This window comes from Haplochromis burtoni, unplaced genomic scaffold (assembly GCF_018398535.1).
Source record: "Haplochromis burtoni strain Fernald_Lab_line unplaced genomic scaffold, NCSU_Asbu1 Contig_890, whole genome shotgun sequence".
Classification (NCBI taxonomy): Eukaryota; Metazoa; Chordata; class Actinopteri; order Cichliformes; family Cichlidae; genus Haplochromis; species Haplochromis burtoni.
The window spans coordinates 42,399-55,016 of NW_024583251.1; the positions used below are offsets into that span (position 1 = coordinate 42,399).

The 12,618-nt window shown below is 36.9% G+C and overlaps 1 protein-coding gene across 1 annotated transcript; it reads right to left on the reverse strand.

The window, feature by feature from the left end:
• Nucleotides 1–74: 74 nt before the first annotated feature.
• On the reverse strand, nt 75–12,232 carry fezf1 (FEZ family zinc finger 1). Its single transcript, XM_005950969.3, has 4 exons — nt 9,875–12,232; nt 8,775–8,909; nt 7,953–8,085; nt 75–5,630 (listed from the first exon to the last, which is right to left on the reverse strand). Exons 1-4 carry the CDS (start codon nt 10,682–10,684, stop codon nt 5,395–5,397), a joined length of 1,314 nt encoding a protein of 437 aa, XP_005951031.1. The 5' UTR covers nt 10,685–12,232; the 3' UTR covers nt 75–5,394.
• Between the last annotated feature and the right edge of the window lie 386 nt (nt 12,233–12,618).

Consider the following 12,618-nt stretch of genomic DNA (forward strand, 5'->3'; position numbering starts at 1 on the left):
GATGCACATCACCTAATATGCTTAATTGGTAGTAGGCTTTCGAGCCTATACAGCTTGGAGTAAGACAACATGCATGAAGAGGATGCTGTGGACAAAATACTCATTTGCCTAATAATTCTGCACTCCCTGTAACGGTTTAAGTACTGCTAGCCTAGTCCCAGCCAAGTCCTGTGGCATGTAGCCGATTAATAGAGATAGTTTGATCATATATAAAAGTGAAGCATTAATTAATGGTAGGATTTCTTTGAGAAGTCTTGAGGTGGGGTGTAAAAGACACTTTGATGGTTTGGAGGAAGTAATTACTGAAATTAACTCAAAAAGATCAATGAGCACACACAGTTGATTTTCATTTATTATGCTTTTTCGTTTAGCAGCAGGACAAAAAATTACTTTGACAAGAAACCCTTCTTCATATAACGTAGTCTTCAGTTCAGCTATTCTCTTTAGAATATAACACACTTTAAAATAAATATCATAAAATACTATTTTATTATTATTATTTTTACAGTTCTCCTGAGATTGAAATCAAGTTTAGAAACAAACTAAAGAAAGGAAGGTTTCAACTTGTTCTCAGGACTCAGGACCAGAGATGCAGAGGTAAATAAGAAATGTATTGTATTTACTTATTTATTTTTGTTGTGGGTGGTGGGGGTTCTTTCATAGGACGTTAGAGCTGTGTATCCTAGCAGATTAGGTTTTGTACACACAAATATTTAAATGCAAATCTTTAAAAAAAATGTATGGAACCACTGAGAACCCAGATTTCGAAAGTTTTTGTGACTGACAGAGAAAAAAATTGCTGTAATAATGAAGTAAAATGCAACAAGGTACAATGGCTAAATTTAGTAAGGAAAAAATGAAAGCATCAGACATGATATAGAAACTGTACCCTTGCTTACATTAATTCATGAAACAGAAATTTCATATTTTAGCTACATTATATCCTTTTCTGTGGGTTTTCTTCAAGACATTATCTCGTTGCATTCTGTTTTTTCTTTTCTTTTTTTTTTTTTTTTTTTTTTTTTTTACAAGGATCTCTTATACCGAATAGGAAACACCAGCCATGCTATCACTCCACTTCATATAATCATATAAACGTTTTAGATATAAAAATCTGGGCTTTTCTGTAGAATATGTTGTTAAAATTGGGGAATCATTTTGATATAAACCAGGTTAGCTTTCAGTTTTCAGCTGACATGAACAGCAACGGAATTACAGTCATTTTTAACTACATTTTTTCTTCATCCGTTTTATCAATATTAATAACACTGTAATCACCCATTTATTTGCTTAAATCTGTAGAGTTGGTGAAATAAAGTATTTTATTAATAAGAAGTATTTTGAGAATACGGAAAATGTCTGAAATACTTCCTGACTGCACAGGAAAACTGGGTGCACACATCTACAGATGGTATAGTAGGAAGTTATCTTAAAATAACAATTTCACGAGTAAAACTCCTAAGAAACTTTTGAGAAGATTCTTTCATTTGTGTCTCTATCAGAGGAATCAGCTGCTCGCTAAGAGAAGGTAGCACTTTGTGAAAGTTTACATACCTTTAAGGGTAGAATTAACAGCTTTAAAGTTGGTTGGTTAATTGGTTGATTGCAATGCCCATTTTTAAAAGATGTTCGTTGGTCTGTTTTTTCATTGCAGAATTGGACCCCAGAATGCTCTTTGATAGACTCTCTGTTTTTAAGGCATGTTCAATTGAGGAAAAAATACCTCTAGGATAGGTATTTATGAGTGACCCTTATAAGTTGCTGTGGGTGGGTAAACTAAACTCTGGAAATAATTACAAACTATGTCCCTCTATTGTTCTTGCTGTTTTGGCCTCCTAGAGCCTTTCACAAAGAGTGTTCTTAATAATTTATATTGTTTTGGTGCACCTCATCTCACAATGAAAAGAACCTGCAAGTCGATCCTAGAAGTACGTTCCCGGAAACAGGCTGGTTGAAGCATGAATATCCAGCGTGAATTTGAAACAGCAGCTTTTTGGAAGGGCTAACTATCTTGCAAAATCAAACACAGCTTCAGCCAATATTAAATATGCAGAAAATCTTAAGGAAGATTTTGTTCCTTGGAACATTCCCAGAGTTCAGGTACTAAGGCGGTGAGCAAAATGATGTTATTACTGATATAAATACCCACCAAATCTATAAAAATGTAATTAAAGTCACAAATTTAAGCAACTACAAACTCTGAAACCTGCTGGAGTACAGAGAAGAACAGTTTTGGACAATCGCCTTTTGTCATGAAATCAGTGTCACATTTGGATCACATGATTATGAGCGAGAAAACAGCATTCATGGTGACAAATGTCTGATATGCTATGAATAAAGGGAGTGAAAAATAAGCTAATAAGTTAACCTTTACAGATTTGGACACTGAAATGGTCTCTAAATTCTTTCTTTCTTAACTATGAATTTTGATTGTTAGGTTTTATTTTTTGGTGGATTTGTTTTTAATGAAACACTAGTCAAATGTGTTTGGACGAACAATGTGAATTTATGGAATAAACATGTTTAAATACAATGCCTTTCTGTATTATTTTGTTTGCAATTGGCCTCCCCCCCCCAAAAAAAACCAAACAAAACAAAAACCAACAAAAAAAACAAAAACAAAAGCTACTGGTTTCATCAAAAGCTGGTGCCTGAAACAATTAGGCAACGCAATTTTTTAGGCAATGCAGGAGTAAAAAGTGCACCTGTTTGGGACTATTTCCTGTGGTGGAAATACACCAAACACATACTTGGTTCCTTGGTATTTATACTTTGAGGGAATTAGCTGATATTAAGAAAAATATAGATGTAACTAGATTTACTTTTGACTATTAAATCTTATTGAACATTAGTCTGCACTGTTTCACTGCTGTCACTTGTCTAGTCTAGTAATCTCACATCCTGAGTTCTGGCTGAAAAATAATACTGATGACTAATGATGGAATAATTATCCATCATTATAACAAAACAAGTGACTAGTAATTCGAGGATATGAAAGTTAAGTTTCCCCTCAGAGTAACCTCAGACCAGCAAGCTAAGAGACACATGGAGCATGTCAGGACCAGGTATCAAGGGGCCACTATGGGGCTTTAAAGGGGTTAGGAGTCCCCCCCCACACACTTTCTTTCTTTCTTTCTCTCTTTCTTCCTTGACGTTCAAGTTCATAGTCATGGTTTGTATTGGAGTGTTCAAGGAGAGAGTTTTCCTTTTTTGTTTTTCCTGGATCACAAATGAAAACGCAAACAACATTTTTGTGACTGGATGTTTAAAAAATGACTCTGTCAGGTATGCTAAGTGTAAAAGGGGTATTTAGGGAAATTTAATCATGCGTGACAAAATCCTATTTAAATTCAAAGATTTTGTGCAAAAATGTACTTCCTGCCTGTTGTTGTGGTCATAGACACAACAACAGGTCATAGAAGGGATTGTTTACTGATCAGTAGGTAAGTGGCTCAATCCTTGGCTCCTCCAGTAATTTAATCAAAGTATCCTTGACCAAGAAACTGAACTCCTCATGTTGCCCCTGATGCATCCATTGGAGTGTGACTGTGTGTAAATGTTAAACAAAGTGCTGCATGAATGTGTGTGTAATTTGGTGAATGAGACTTGTAGCAGAAAGCATTTTGAGTGCTCAACCAGCTCAGGCGCACTCTCACTACTGGTAATGCGCTATTTCCTTGAGTTAAGTGAGTAAGACAGAATGAACATTTTCCGCTCTTCCATCACACGGGCACAGATTTTGTACCAGGAAGCTGTCAGGTTAAAGACAATTTAAATAGATCTGCATACACAAATTCAGCTCTTTTACATTTTACATGTACTAACAACATGCATCAGTGTGTTGTTTCACCTGGCATTACTGCCTACTTCTCTTCAGTTAACCAAAGTTCAACCCAGTACATAAGTAAACAACAAGATTGGCTATCATGTGTGCCAATCAAAAGAATTCTGTTGTTAAAGATTTAATGGGACACTAACAAATGTTATAATTAAAAGTTGTTGGGTTTTTGCCATGGCTATCCCTCCTCAGACTGCAAAAACAATTATAGATAATATTGATTATTTTGTGAATATGTCACAGTGATGCCATCAGAAGGAGGGATAATCTCATTTTAGACTTTTGCCTTATTATTTATTTATTTAGTCATTGATTTATTTTGCCTCTTTGTTGGGATATTTAATGAAGAATTTGCGAGCAGAAGTGAGTCCAGATTCAGGAATAGTTGGAATGATTTTTGGATGGACAGCATTGTGCGTTGCAACATATCTTCACAAATACACATCAAATTGAAATAAGAAAAACTGAGAGAAATCATCTTGATGTAATCTAAAAATGATTAGAAACTTATGCAGATCCAGGAAATCCTCTGGATAACGTAACTCAGTTTAGGCATGTTGTGGGTGGAGGTATGCAGACGCATTGATCTTTTAAGTCACTGGGTTTTGTGAAAAAGTTGTGCTATTTAGCAATTTTACGCAAAATGAAACTGCTCTTAATCACATGACACTAGGCCAACTGTTACAGGGGAATCTGTAGCCATTATATGCCAGGATATGATTGTAATAGAAAAATACTACATAAATTAAATTTGAATGTGATCCAGTTGTTGTTGTTTTTAGCCTTCAGTTAAAGATGGCAAAGTCTTCTTGTTAAATTTGTTAAAACACCTGTAACTTTGAATAAAATCATGTCTGAAATGCCTGGCTTTAGTTTTACAACTTTATCATCTGTTGTTATGATGGTGGGGGTGGGGGAGGGGGATTTTGGAAGACATCTATGATGATTTCTACAAATCATAAGTAACTCCTCCCCATATCACATCATTAAATCATGTAGAATTACAAGAAACAACACACAGGACATGATGTCAGTTAAAAACTTTGATCATAGTCAGAAATACATAAAGAACATAGTCATAGTCACAGTTTTAAGGATTCAGGGAGCTTCATTGCTGCTTGTGAGAGAAATCATATGATTGAGTTATATATTTTTTTTAAATAATAATTTAAGGTTACAATGAACCCTCAAATTATTTAAGTTCTTCAGTAAATGAGCCAATTAGTTAATATTGGTAAGGAAATTATTTAAAGACATTTACTCTTAAGCATCTGTAATTTGAGAACAGAAGGAGCAAAAACCATGATAAAAATGTATTTTAGTTACTTTCCAGTCTCACTTACTGATAAACTGGTGCATTAATTTGGATGAAAAAAGTGCACAAATTCTAAACACATGCATATGGCTGATTTATGAAAAACCTTCCCCTTACCACCTACAGGGCTTCTTAAGTCTAAGGACCAAAGTGTAGCTTATTTTACATGTAGCTTGGCTGAAATGTAATTGTTGACTATGCATTTTGGTGTGCTGGGGGTTCAGAGTCAGTGTTCAGGTTTTTACATCTGTGGGGGAGACTGTGCGCCGGCTGGGTCATGTAGCTTTCTGACGTGTTTCTTCAGGTCAAAGTTCCTGCAGAAGCCCTTGCCACAGGTTGGGCAGGTGAAGGGTTTCTTATCGTTGTGGGTGTGCATGTGGAAGGTGAGGTTGTACACCTGATGAAATGCCTTGCTGCAGATGGAGCACTTGAACTGCTTCTCGCCACTGTGTGTCAGCTTGTGGTTTTTGTAGTTTCCTGTGTTGAGGCAAAAGGGTGAAACTTAACAAGACATCAAGACATGGAATCTCCTTACAATTCCAAAGAATTTCCAAGAGTATATTTGCTTAGTGGTATCAGCATCACATAATCTGACTGTGAGGAAGTGAAATGGGACCAAAGCAAAAAAAACAAAACACAAAAAACAAGCAATTATACTTTACAGTACAAAAGTTATTAAATTGGTAATTGATGGTTAAAATGGTTTTACTTTTTAAACTAATTAACATTACATTTAGGTTAAAATAAAATAATAATTAATAATGTTCATATATTGATTCATAATTTGTTTTTAATGATCCTCTACAGAAATTGGATCGATGGTTATGGTAAAAATTGCAACTTATTACATAAACTAATTGCATAAGTAAAAATAAATTATAACATACTGATGTAAATCAGTCACTCATACACATATTTTAAGAATTTGTGCACTTTGTTCAATTATTAGTAAATATTATTATTGATGTTATTATTAGTATTTCAATTTTTATCACCGGCAGAAGGGAATAACTACTAACATTTTATCAATTATCAGGATACCTTTTATCAGTGATGAATACATTACTGTATGATATGAGTCCATGTGGGAAAAAAGCCCAGCAAATATTTTTCCTTATAATATTTATTTTTAATTTATTGATTTATGTTGCTTATTTTGTTTTGTTTTGTTGTTCTGAGAATTGGAAATCATGCCACATATATGTGTTTTTCGTTTGTGAAAAATACAGTTTTACTCACATTAACAACTAAAATAAGGATCACATGTTCACATTTGAGAAGCAAAATCCATCCAGTATTTGGCATTACTGCTGAAACCCTACTGAATTCTGTGATATTTAAAATAACCAAAAAAGAAACATATGTTTTCCTCCTGTTAATATGAACCAGAGGAGTGTTTTCAGAGCAATTCATCACCACAATCACCGGCATTACCTTAATATTAAATAAAACCTGAAATAAAGTACAAGTATTACCGTATTTCTAACAACATAAAAAAAGGAAAATGTACACTTAAAAATGACTTTTTGTTCTCAGTGAACACAAAGCAACACTGAAAATAATAAAGTACTGAACTGTAAAAAAAATCAAAGGTTTCTTTATGTAAAGAATTAATCACTGGCTGGTATAAACTAAATGTATACAAATTAAGTAAATTTTATTTGACCATATTCCATTTAACATTTTACACAGTACCTATGTAACAAAATTTTATTTAAATGAAAATCTAATTTACATGTACTCAAATTACTTAAAGCATTTAGTCGTAAAAGTTTTCTGTGTGTTTCATGAGGCGATGTATTGGATGTATTAGAGCTGATGTATTAGTAGATGTAAAGCAGTAGCAATACAACAGTATGAAGGGAATACATCAGTACAGCACAGTAAAACTGTAAGCATGTAGACAAATATAATGTCACAACTAAGAATGTGCGTTTCTATAGAAGATTTTTCACCACTTCATAACAGCTCAGGATGAATCCAGGGAGCGATTCCTCTTCAATTTTAACTGTTTGTTTTAGCCGTCATAGCAGACTAACCTTTTCTAAAATTACAAGTCCGGCTGATTTCAAGAAAGTAAACTTTGGTAATTGTTATGAATACATAAATACAACACAATCATCAACTACCACTCTAATGGGCCTTGGGCATTTTTTGACGCTTGGTTTGAAATAGCACCAAATATTTGGCCTTACAACATGTAACAGCTCTGCTACAGGCAGTTACAATGAAACATGTATGTTTCCATATATTTTAACAAAACAAACAAACAAAAAAGAAGCAGGAAAACAAAATAGTGCTGCTGGACAAGCATCTGTATTATTTTTGTGTCTGTTAAACTCGCATGTCTTGAATATGCTGAATTATGTTCGATTTACATTAATATATAATAATTATATATAATAAACAGTGTGGAGTCTGTAGCGAACTGTCTTCACGGGAACTTTAAACGGATTTAGCTGATTTAGCTCAGACCCGCTGTATTTGTCCACTTCTGTTACATATCATCACCTTTTGTTTTTGTTGTTTTTTCCCTCTTTATGCCAATGAATTTATCATGTTTTCGCTCTGTGTTGTTTGACCTGTAAGTTCAGTCCAGCTATATAGTGAGGATGTGGCTCTTCTCTCGGGATCTTTTGCTTTTTAGGATTTAACACCGCTCTAAAATGTAACGGATTCTTGGAATAAAATTTCTAATCAAGATGTTTTGGTTGATATATTAAATGTAATTCTTGAAAAAGGAGAAAAAACAAATAAGAAAATACTGATCCATTTTCTTTTTTTTTTTTACCGTCTCACCTTTTTGGTGAAATCCCTTCCCACAGAACTCGCACACGAATGGTTTGTATCCCGCATGGATGCGTGTGTGCGTGTTGAGGGTTGAACTCCTGTTAAAGGCTTTTCCGCACTGGTTACACTTGTGAGGCTTTTCCTGTAAAAAATTACAGGGGGGAAATAAGTAACTCAGTGGAAAATGTGCCATAAATAAAAATAGCACCAAAAAAATACAAAATAATCTTGCAGAGATGCACAAGGACCTTATACTTTCACAGATAATGTATATAATGTGTAGAATCAAATTCATTAATATAACAGTGCATAAAGATGAATATTTTTTATGCTTAATTTATATTTTAAGCGAAACAAACATAATTAGCGCGTAATTAATTTCCTCTGTGAAAGTGACACCTCACAGGGGTAAATAAAACAGAAATCGATTTTTGAGTCTAAACCTGCAATCCGAACGCCACGCTGAAGCCACGCCCACCAAACGCATATTAAATCGTATCAATCATCATGACTGAAAACAATCGAACTGGTAGTTACTTAAATAAATTAATGATCGTACTTCAGTGTGATTAAATGTCTGCGTACGATTCAGAGGTGAAACATATTAAAGAAAAATAAATCAATAAACAGAATAATAAAGAGTGACCGACTTTATCGCCACCTTTGGTTGACATTTAAACGGTCAATAAAACAGAGAATATAACATTTCAAAACTTACAGAGATCAGCGAAATGATGATCAAACATAACATTTAAAACCATCATTAAAAAACAAAACAAAAAACATAAAAAATAAAAAAAAAACCGAGATGAATGACTGAACTCATCCTACCTGAGTGTGGATGATTTTGTGCCGGCACAGCGTGCTGGCCTGTCGGAATCCCTTCCCGCAAACTTTGCACACGAATGGTCGAGCGCCTGTGTGTACGGGCATGTGGCGGGTCAGGTTGTAGTGCGCGTTAAAGACCTGAACAGGAGGGGGGGAACCCGAGACAAAACAAATAAATAAACAAAAAGCAACACCTTGTCAACAAGAAAAATATAATCATTATTATTTTAATAATAATAATAAAATAATAAAATGTCAGCCGACTACATTGCTCAGTTAAAGGTTAATTATGTGGAAAAAAAGAAGAAGAATGGGTGCCTGTAATTATTAGATTAAGTCTAATTATGTGTAATCTGTTGGGGGTAATTTATTGGACTTGGAATACACGGAATGGGTTCATTGTAACACAATAACAAATCTCTAAAGATGCGCAGCATGAGCCAAAATTTAAATTCCTGAACAACCCACCAAGTAGGCATTACGGTAATTTGGTCCTTTTAAAATGAGTTTTAGAGAAATTATAAATGTTAAATTCGATAAATTCCATCTGTTATTTCAAGTAACCACAGCAAACCTCCGTTTTTTCCTTTATTTATGTACTCTGCGCTTCCAATCCGGGACTCCGTTTATTAATTTTGCGAACTAAATGCCGGGTCTGCACACTCTAAAAATTATATTCGACATATGTATGCATTTTTATTTTAATGCATACATATGTCGAATACTTTTTTGTTTTGTTTTTTAGTCAGAGTTATTTTTTTTAAGGTTGTTTAGATCGTATAGAGTGACCGAGTGTATCGGACACTATATTATTTATCTAACCCTAAACACATCCATTAAACAAAACTTAACCTTATGTAAAAGGATCGAGTATTTGTAAGTTAAACACTAATAACTAATCAAATCCAACATTTAACTTGCACTAGATTACTTGTTTAAAATATCTTCAAAACCTCCGAATTTTTCCGTAAAAAAATTAAAATAAAAAAATAAAAAAAAAGAGGGTGAGAGATAACTAACATCAATTCTGAAAATAAATCCATTTTCAGTTTCCTTCTGTGGATAAAGAGTAAATAAATTCAATAATCCGCGCTGACGCTCACCTTACCGCAGACCTCACAGGTAAAAACTTTGGGCTTGCTACCGGGACAGGAGCCGCTGAGCCTGGCGCTTGCCGCTGCAGCTGTCGCGGAGCCCTTGAAAATCTTGTCACTCAGGATCTGGTCCCTCTGCTTTATGTAGTGAATCTGGTTCGGAGATAGATCCTTGAAGGCCTGCACGCCGGAACCCGCGTACCGCTCCGCGGCCTGTTGCATGCCGGTCTTGCTCTTCTCTGCCATGAAGGCTTTATGTCGGGCAGTGAACAGGTACGAGGCCATAGGGTGCAGGTTCACCAGGCCAGCCGGCGGTGGACACGCTCCGGAATCCCCGCTGCAATTCAGGTAGCAAACAGTGCCCATCGTGGGAAAAGAGGACTGGTTTACCACCCTGGGTCTGAAGAGTTTGTACTGCCCGGTGGTTTGGCTGACAGCAATGTCTTCTTGTTGATTTTTATAGTTTAGCCCAAACCCCAAAAATTCTGCGGGAGCCGGGAGAGAAGAAGCGTCTAAGTGGCCCGGATCCAGCCCTGTGATACTGAGCCGGTGTCCCGGCTCATAGCCGAGCGGTACCAGCGGGATCATGCAATGCAGCGAGGACGGATATGCTTCGGGTTTCCCCACTGGAGCGGACTGAAACCAGTTGGGGAGCGGTATTGACTTGGGCTCGGGTGTCCTGGCCATAATCCGGTCGATGGAGAAAGCGAGAGGCTTGCTGCTGCCGCCGGAGGTGAGCATTTCTGAGCCCGCAGGTTGGCTCCCTGAAGCCGTGGGGGAGCCAAGGATCCCTGCTGGGCGGCGGAGAGGACCGTCCATCACCTCCGCATCAACCGGGTTGCGACAACAACAACTAAAGCTGCTGGAAAGAAGATGAGATCGGCGCTGCTCCTCACCGGCACGCAGAAAAGGACATCATCCGCCAGGGATCCCCCAACCCCACCCCCACCAAAACACAGGCCCTGCTTTCCTGGTTGTTGACGACAATCAGGGCGCCCGAGGCTCGTTCGATATCGGTGGGGCAAGAGCCGAGACCTTGCCGATCGTTACCGTCCAAGAAGGAGAGTGGAAAAGTAGATAATTTGCTCAATTCTCCTCTGTCGATTCTCTGCGTTTGTCGCCGCTGGAAGAGGAGGAGGAAAGTGTTCTTTACTTGGCAGGACTCCTGCTCAACTGAAAGGTACTTGGTGAATCCTAGGTCCCCTTGTGGTTTTACGTGACATCTTTTTTTTTTAAATCGTGATGAGCCAGACGCGCAGCGGCTGCAGGGTCAGGAACTGTCAGTGTTTTAGATCAGATTTGGACACGTCTTTGGCTCTCAAAACCCAGCCCTTTTACGCACGGTTCAAAGAAGACAGGGACATGTCATGTAGTTGAATTCAAAACAGAAAACAGATCGAGATATTGAGCAGAAAATGGATTTGATGTCATTGATGTCAGTCTGGATGGGTTTAGAAATCAACAACTTTAACTCAAAGCGCCCTTTTTTTTCTTTTACGCACCAGATTTTTAAATCTGAAAAAGCGGTTTGGAAAAAAGCGACTAATCGAGACAAAGAGATGGACAGAAATCTGCAGTGAAAATGCTCACTCTCCCCTATCGAGTCTTATCCTTTTTTCCAGTCACACGAATACAAGCAACTCTTTTATCCACAAAGCACAGAGCCGGTGGGCTGAAGCGCAAATTCCACAGGATGAATGAATGAAACCAATGGCGCACGAACCCACAACAATAGCTCCATCCTGTCAGTGATGGAGGCAGAGAGTGAATGGGCAGGTTCGGAGTGGACTGAGCTGAATTTGCCCTTCAAGGGTTTGAACAAAAGATGAAGAGAAATAAAAGTGACCGTCGAGGGCCCAGGGAGCGACAGCAGAAATTAGAGTGAACACAGTCACATCAGAAAAGAAAAGGTTAACAAGGTATTTGTGTTGGTTGACTATTAGTATAGTACACGCATTTCTTTTTCTTCTTCAGTGTCTCTCAGTTGGCTTAATGTAATAATGTTTTGTTTTGAAGTCAAACTGTTTTAAATAATGAGGGAATTAGATGGAAGTTGAATGTTTGTGTGTTCTTGGACGATGGTTTTTAATGAGTCAGGGGTCACAGAGGCTCAACAAATCAAGTATTCGTTTACACGTAATAAAAGTGTGATAAAATAAATTATGCGCCCATTATTAAAGCAAGAGACATTGCAGTGTTAACGTGAGGCCACGTCTCTCCTCACTTATCTACTAAAGCCTTACAGCACCAGTTTTAATCTGTCCAGCCGAGTTTCGTTGCTTTTATGTCATAGAAGTATTAGACAACTTATCATTTTTAATTGAAGTTATAATAATAATAGTAGTAGTAGTACTATAAGTGTATAATGTTGGGTGTGCGTCACCCCCCCCCCCCCCACACACACACACTAGACATAATTCTTATACCCTAAAATTAGAAATGTTCCCACATTCTCTCCTATTAACACACACAAGACACCACACACACACACACACACACACACGCACACACACACACACACACACACACACACACACACACACACACACACACACACACACACACAGTTATACTTACATTAATTACTAAGATCTTCATATCTGAGCGTCAGGCCACGTCTCTTGTTATATACTGAAAGATCACAGCAGCAGTTTTACTCTATTTAGCCAAGTTTTCCTTTTTGCTTCTTTTTGCTAGAAACACCGCAAGACTTATTAATTATATTATAAGTCACGTTCTGAGAGTTATTATCA

Bases quoted from the DNA above. Each gene is read 5' to 3' on its own strand.
- fezf1 (XM_005950969.3), bottom strand. From the start codon at position 10,684: ATGGACGGTCCTCTCCGCCGCCCAGCAGGGATCCTTGGCTCCCCCACG. The intron at 8,086-8,774 runs GTAGGATGAGTT...AATTTTTTACAG, and splicing joins ACAAAATCATCCACACTCAG to GAAAAGCCTCACAAGTGTAA. The intron at 5,631-7,952 runs GTGAGACGGTAA...GCCTCAACACAG, and splicing joins GAAGGGATTTCACCAAAAAG to GAAACTACAAAAACCACAAG.